Source organism: Genypterus blacodes, unplaced genomic scaffold, assembly GCF_046128005.1.
Source record: "Genypterus blacodes isolate CSIRO-AG114 ecotype Tasmania unplaced genomic scaffold, CSIRO-AGI_Gbla_v1 ptg000058l_1, whole genome shotgun sequence".
In the NCBI taxonomy this organism is placed as follows: domain Eukaryota; kingdom Metazoa; phylum Chordata; class Actinopteri; order Ophidiiformes; family Ophidiidae; genus Genypterus; species Genypterus blacodes.
Genome location: NW_027466870.1, coordinates 5,707,050 through 5,714,474, shown reverse-complemented (window position 1 = coordinate 5,714,474; position 7,425 = coordinate 5,707,050). Strand labels below are relative to the sequence as shown.

Here is a 7,425-nt window from a genome sequence, read left to right as displayed (position 1 = left end):
TTATTATGCTCCACCATGTATCATCTATGTTTTATTTGATATCAAACCCTTTGAAGATTCTTGTTCCCTGGAGACACATAGATAATCTATAAAGCATCACTGAATAAAGAAATGTCTCCTATGTGAATTTTACCTTGTGGTATAATTGTAAACTGTTACTTTTCACAAGCAGCATTACCTACAACAGTCAAGAAGAGAGCACAGCTCAGTTTTTATTCTCAATAGTTAATGTATTTTGATGAGACTCTACGGAATGTATCTCTTTTTTGTACATATGGATGGAATAATGATAATAATGATCCACAAAATTAACCAATTTACACACAAAAGCAACAGCTGGCAAACATCTACACCCCCAAATAAACATCTTATTTAAATAAACACAATTCCAGCAACTTAGCTCTTGTAACCACCATAAACATTCATGATAACATTTCCATGGAATAAATAAGATCAAACAATCATCTAAGTGTGTAGATTCCAAGCAATCGCAACCACTTTATAAATACAATACCAATTTGTCATTCTAATACTTTTCCTGCTGTTATTTGAGTAAAATGAAAAAAAGAAGTCGCTGGTATTTGTGTCGTTAACTTAGTAAAGGATTCGTGGGAAGCCTCTGGTGCCCATTGGTCAGAAAGTTACAGCCAAACTGAGCACAGGACAGATAAAAAATAAAACGTTATTACAGCGCCACCTCGTGGCCACACAGCTTCTAAACCTGCAGACTGTTTCATTGCTAGTTCACTTTCTGGTTGTGCACGTCATTCTGTAAATATAAACACTGTTTGCTGTACATTATACCCCTGCATTGAAACATGACATCATTTTCCATTACTTCATTGTCTTCCAACCATGTAAAACACCAAACCAGTCAATCTGAATCACACCTGGGCGTACTCAATTCTTCATACAAAAAGGTAGACATTAAAATGTCTGTTCTGTAAAATGTATCCCTAAATTATTCCAACAAAATTGATTTCTTGTATTATGTATGTGACTGAGTGAGCTGTAGCCCTTAGTGCTAACCAAGTCAGTTGCAACTGGTACACTAGATCATCATAAACCATTTAGGGCATCAACAAACTTTCCCCTTTGTGGATCTAAGTGTATGTTAAGCCAGTCAAATGGAAAAACATGCATATTTAAGAAAATACTCAGCAGTCACCCAACATATTAACATCACACTGACATTCATAACTTCCTTCTTTAGGAGGACCTCTTAGTTTTATCCAGTTCAGATTCAGTCTGTACATTATTTGTGATGACCCCCTTCCAAACATATGGCTCAGCAGCAGACAGAGAAATGTGTCAATGATTTAGATACAGCTCACCATATTTGTGGGTAAACATTGACAAAGTTCACATGTAGCACTGTTTTGTGTACAATGCAAAAGCTGGAATCATCCCAGTTTCAGTTTAAAACATGGTGTGCCAACTATGTCAGCATAATCAATGCCACCTTGTTTGACACTGAAAACCCAGAATGCAATGTTAAGGCTGCATTACAAGCACCCGGCATCAAGCTGTGGCTCCTCAGAGATGTATACAGAGCACAGAACATTGGTCGTATGCAGTAAATATAAATATCAAAACATTTTCAAACAGTATACTGTTTGACCTACTACAGAGTAGTAATTGCAACTTTGGTTACATATTAACCATTACTGTATGTATGGACAAAATCAAAATGTTAATATTTAATCAGCTGCCATAGCACAGTTGCCAGCATCATATCGACACTAGGAGGCTTCACAGAGTTGAACAAGGCAAGAAATGGGAGGGCACCTGAAAATAAATAATGAACTTGTCATTTTGTTATGGGGTTGTTTTTAAACATAAAACAGATAAATAAGGCATCAGTGTGACTTTGCTGTGACATTTTGGCAGATATACTTATCAGACCCCTTCCATACATTCATACAGAAACTCACACATGTCAGGAATCGACCTTAGTGCAGTAAATTAAAACAAATATGAAAGTCCAAAAGTCATGACAGTAACAGAAAGGCTGCTCTGGCATGCTTCCTGGTTAGATAGACACTGATAAGTGATGCTCCTTGTCATTAGTCCAACACGTAGGTCAACACCTGTCACTCTGCCATCAGGCCTTTCTGCGGATGGCAGCTCCAGGAGCGAGGCTTCACCAACTCCAGGAAGGAAGGCTGAGATGAGAAAACCACAGGGTTATAGCCGAGTTGCATCGACGGCTGTAGTAAGCTAGACAGGCAGCAGGTCAAAAGAGGTTACCTCCGTCAGGGGGCAGTAGCGCTGGGCATACCACTCCTGTGAGTACAGACAGATAATCACTCCCTGACCCAAGAAGAGGGACGTCCACATGATGATGTTCCATATGGGACCTTTCCTCTGATCATGGAGGATGAAGTTAAACATCACTGTGGAAGGATGGAAAAGAAGAGGACGCAGGTAAAACAGGTGAAAATAGTTCTGCACGAGTTATGAAAGAGACACAAATGTTTAATTAATCGAGTTTAGCTATGGCAAAGATTACATTAAGACAATTTAGTAATTGTTATGGATCAGGTTTTCTTACTTCCAAAGCACATGAAGAGGCAGAAGAGAACAGGATAGAAGAAGCCAAAGCAGATTGCGAGTATATACTCATGAACCACCGCAGACACTGTAAACACAAACAGCATGGCCGCCGCTCTGAAGCGCTTCCGAGACATCTGGAACGACAGATGTTGAGAGAAGGCACGAGTCAAATCACCACCGGCATACAGGTTTATTATGATCTCTTGTTTTAAACAGTGTCAGTAAAAACAACATGTCAATAATTTGTGAGCGCAGTTTGAATAGTAAATGCATAAAGATGCCATAGAGAGAAGCTCACTCACCCATAGGAGGTCCCGATACACATAGTAGTAGAGCCAGTCATGGACAACTACGTTCCACGTGCGATAATAATTTGCAAAGGAGGTTGAATTCCACCAGTCCTGTAACGTAAAGTACAAATGTTTATGTTTTAAACACAGCATTAGACAATCAATGGTGCTGTAGCTGTAGAGAGCGATGATGATGAACCTTGTAAAACATCCGATCAGCAAAGCGAAGCATCTCCGCAAACGCATTGAGCCAACAGTGGAGGAAAGCAAAGAATCCCAAGAAGAGAACCAAAACTCCTGCAAAAGGAAAAAGGAAAGTTAAACAGTTGGGAATAGCAATAGGTTTGATCTGCCTCCTACGTGAATAAGTGGGTGAGATGAAAGAGTGTATGCATGGAGATTTGTTCATAGAAGGTCTGTGATGTATTAGCTGATCCTACCTGGCAGAATGGAGTTAAACACACCGAGGACCATGGCCCTGAGGTCAAACAGCTGCAGACTGATGCTGCGGAACTGTGGGATGCACAGCCGCACAAACACGTAATAGGCATAAAACAGACTTCCAAGTACCTGAGGGGCGCAGAGGGGTTTCATTGTCAGAAAAGTTGTTTTGAACACAATGTTAAGCTTTGCTGGAAAACAGGCGGGTGGGTACCTGAAGTAACTTTGTGGCCACATAGCTCCATCTGATCACTGGGTTCCTGCATTCAAAGCAAAACAGAGTTCTCACAAGGACATCATTCACTTACATTCAAAGGAATGATCTGTGGAAATAAAGCAAGGCGTATGTTACCTGGGGTATTTGTCTCTGTAAATGAGTGTGGGTGCAAACAAGAAGTAGAGATACTTAGAAACCTGAGGGACAACAGGGCTGGGGCCTGCAGAAAAAACAAGAGGTCCATCAGTGAACAAAGAGTCAGGACCGCATGTAAACACTACAGGGACTGTGTGTGGATTACACATAAACAAAATAAACATTACAGCCTACGTACCGCTCTTATCTTTGGCCCAGGCCAGGACTCCTGGTACATTCTCCCTGACAAAAGAGTGGGCTTTCATCATGAGGCGCACCTGTAATCAGAAACAAGTAAATGAATAAACAAACCTCCATGGCATCTATTAAAGAATATTGCAAACTTAACCAGTGATGAAGTACTGTACTGCTTATCTACCTGTTCCAGTATGACGATGAAGCAGGAAGCAGGAGGGAAATTATTGGTCACCACAATAAATGTGGGCAGGAATCCCAGGCCCAGAGCCTGGTAGAGCAGGAAGGCAGATCCAAACAGCAGACTGTAGAGCTTAGGGTGGCTACGAGAGCCCGTCTGGCTCTGTGACCACAGGTGGAACAGACTGTAAGGGACCAGCAGCCCGGACACAAACATGTAGATCCACGTGCACACCACCAGGGGGAACTGTCCAAATGCATAGACCAGCAGGTCAAAGTCCAGCACCAGTCTGAGGCAGAGGAGACACAGACAGGCAGCACAGATCAGACACGAGAATCAAGGGGAAAGAAAAGGAATCAAATATCCAAAGCTTCTATCCGCAGCAGTCAGACTTTACCTGCCCTCATCGATAAAATCTACCACCAGTGTGCTGAGGATAAAGATAATGAGCAGGGCGATAAACATGTGGTAGATAGTCCTGATGTGGTTCACCTCAAACAGCTCACTGTGAAAGAGCAGACAGCATCAGGCGATCAGGCACAAACAGGCAAACAGCAGGGTCGATCGATCAAATGTGATAATCCACAACATTGACCAATATTTACCAAATCATTCAACTTACTCTAAGAGGGACCTGCGACTGACAAACTGCTTGCCCTGGCCTGAAAGAGCACGATTATGCCTATAAGAAACAACAGAGTGGCAACGGTTAGCATAGAATGAGCTTTGTTGAAGAAGCTGCCAATACAGGCGCCGCTAGAAACGCACAAATACAGTAAATTCAAAGGCCTGCATCTTAGAAAATAGTGAAAATAACATTTGATATGAGAAGCCAGAGCAGCAGAGAGGCAGTACATGAGTTTGCTCCTCTCCTTGTCCGACAGTGGTGGTGAGAAGGAGGCCGGTACGGTCGGAGGCTCCAGGCTGGTCGACTCCTCGATCAGAGTGTCCATGAAGTCGCCGACGTGGCTGTCAAACTGACGCATCAGGTCAGTCTTCAGGTGCTGAACAACAACAGACAGACATAAAAGTGTTATCACTCACAGCAAATAGTAATATGGATTCTGTGATCTACTCTTCTTATCTGTTGTGGCTCAATCACAGAAAGAATAGCGGGGGAACATTCTATTACTGACAACACAGAGATGCACTGGATTAGACTGGTGATTGACAGCAGGATGACAAATAACCACATATATTGTATTTGGTGGAAAGCCTTAAACTTTCCTTTTCCTCATATTTTTAAAAAAAGAGTGTAAAGAGAAGCATATTCACCTCTGCTTTCCTTTTCAGCTGTAGCTTCTTGCTGATCGCCTTCTCCATTTCCAGATTTCCTGAAAATGAAAAGAGATGTGAAATAAAAGGACCGATTGATCGCCTTTCGATCGGCACATTCCCCTATCAACACAAAGATCAGTGTTTCTACACACCCAGATTACAACAGGGTCATCCCAGTTGCCAGTTCACATCGTCTAAAAAGGACCTTGCCCTGTGAAATGTCGACATGATCTAACATTATGATATTCATCTTGCCAAATGACCAACCCAACAGATAAACAGCAAGCAGGAACAGCAACCAGAGTCTCAATATGAGAACGCTACGACAGCAATTCTTTGGAATTCTTTCATCACTTAAGACTTGCGCAATCTTTAGAAGACGACAAGAGAGAATAATATTTCTAGTCAGTTACTGAGGTCTGTCACTGAGAGAAAGACACTCAAACCCATCATGACCGGTACAGCCAAGTTCATTTCTAGAGCCAATATAAGGAAAAAAGAGAGATTTCTTCTACTTTAAGTGCAATGAGGGCAAGAGAAGCCACAAGTGGGAAAAGACAAAGTACAGGAGCAGAAGAGACGTTCTATTGCAGAGGAATATAGAATACTATCACCCTCTACCTTGCTTCACCGAGTAAACTATAACAGAGGTCACATAAGTATCCTCAAGACCACATGACACATAGCCACCGTGGTTGTTTGTCTATCTATCTATCTATCTAAGTAAAGGGAAATAAAACTCGACTTAAAAAGAGGATGTGTCCCTGTGGCGCTCTGCTGATGAAAGAGTTTTAGTTTTCTCACCATTGCTGAGTGTGTGGCTGCCTCCATTACTTTGTTGGTGGCCTTCTGGACTACAATCCCCGGCCAAAGGGCTCTTGAGGTCAAGAAAGGTGGGCATCTGAAAGAAACCTCGGAAGCGGGATCGGAGCCCACTGTCATCCTCACTGTCCATCCTGACGACAACCACATTTATGTTAAAAAGGGGGAGGAAAGGACGCGAGGACACATGCAAGTATGCAGGCTAGCGTTAGCAGATCGATCACTGATCACATCGCCTCGCATTGATAAAGAATGACAGGGAGGTTGACTGACAAAACAAGCCAAGTTGATAATCAAATCACCCTCACATGACACAGACATGCAGGGAATAGTTCGCTGGTAGCTCATGAGCGCTGGTGGAGATGCAGAATGAGGCACAGGGGCAGTTTAGAAGGCTAATTAGGCAGCGATTTGGGCTAAAATGCGTCCTGGCTTGTGGTTTGTGAACTTATGGCGAGCATAAGTTTAGTGGCCGCGCTCGTCCTGCAGCTGGAGGTTACAAACTCGCATCAAATTAGCCAACTTGTTGACGTCTACGGTTAGCTACGACACCGGTAAACACAAATAGTGGCATAAATATTGGCGCGGAAGGAAATGCAGGTAATGTGAGGAGTTATTCGGCTCTTACTTGGCTCGTGCGTGCACCCTCCGCCGTCAGTCAGCGCGCGCCAGTACTGATGTATGACTATTTATATGACAACAATCTGGGCTGCTCACCTTCTCATGGTGTAAATACTGACGACGTGATGAACGCGGGGACGGCAGCTGCTGATTGGATGAAAGTCTCTCCTCCTTTCTACGTCACAGGGGCACGCAAATAAACCACATAGTTACCACCGCATTCTTCATCATCATCATCGTCATCATCCGTGGTTTCTTGACTGATAAAAATCTAAATAAATAGATTGACAGATAAACTATATTTCGTATTTCAGGATAGGTTTAGGGTTAGTGATGTGAGTGAGTGGTGTGTTTAATTTCCTCAATCTCTATGACAACATCAGGGTCTTCATTGTAAGACAAGACTGCAATTTGTTGGCAAAGGAAAGCTGCTAATTACTTACGTAATGATGATGTAATGGCTTGTATCTGTTGCTGTAACTCCAGACTGAACATGAACAAGATGTCCTGTAAATCGACCATTTGTGTATGATAAATAATATATTAATATCATAAGTACTTTATACGATGTGTGCATAAATGTTCCACAAGTACATTTCTGCTAAGAAAGGCATTCTATGTCTTATTGAATCACAAGATGAACTGGTCCTACAAGTTAAGCGTGACAGATATGTACAGCCTGTGGACGC

At 42.4% G+C, this 7,425-nt stretch overlaps 1 protein-coding gene across 1 annotated transcript; it reads right to left on the bottom strand.

The window, feature by feature from the left end:
- Positions 1-184: 184 nt before the first annotated feature.
- On the bottom strand, positions 185-6,865 carry soat1 (sterol O-acyltransferase 1). The gene is made up of 16 exons (XM_076153554.1): positions 6,744-6,865; positions 6,098-6,249; positions 5,291-5,349; positions 4,871-5,019; positions 4,638-4,697; positions 4,413-4,520; positions 4,019-4,304; positions 3,839-3,917; positions 3,640-3,724; positions 3,502-3,547; positions 3,287-3,416; positions 3,046-3,143; positions 2,859-2,957; positions 2,555-2,690; positions 2,251-2,396; positions 185-2,165 (listed from the first exon to the last, which is right to left on the bottom strand). Exons 2-16 carry the CDS (start codon positions 6,246-6,248, stop codon positions 2,094-2,096), a joined length of 1,704 nt encoding a protein of 567 aa, XP_076009669.1. The 5' UTR covers position 6,249; positions 6,744-6,865; the 3' UTR covers positions 185-2,093.
- Between the last annotated feature and the right edge of the window lie 560 nt (positions 6,866-7,425).

Excerpts from the sequence above, each read along its gene's own strand:
- soat1 (XM_076153554.1), bottom strand. The coding sequence starts at position 6,248 with ATGGACAGTGAGGATGACAGTGGGCTCCGATCCCGCTTCCGAGGTTTC. Across the intron at positions 5,020-5,290 it reads AGCTGAAAAGGAAAGCAGAG|CACCTGAAGACTGACCTGAT; the intron begins GTGAATATGCTT and ends GTTGTTGTTCAG. Across the intron at positions 4,698-4,870 it reads AAGGAGAGGAGCAAACTCAT|GCATAATCGTGCTCTTTCAG; the intron begins GTACTGCCTCTC and ends TGTTTCTTATAG.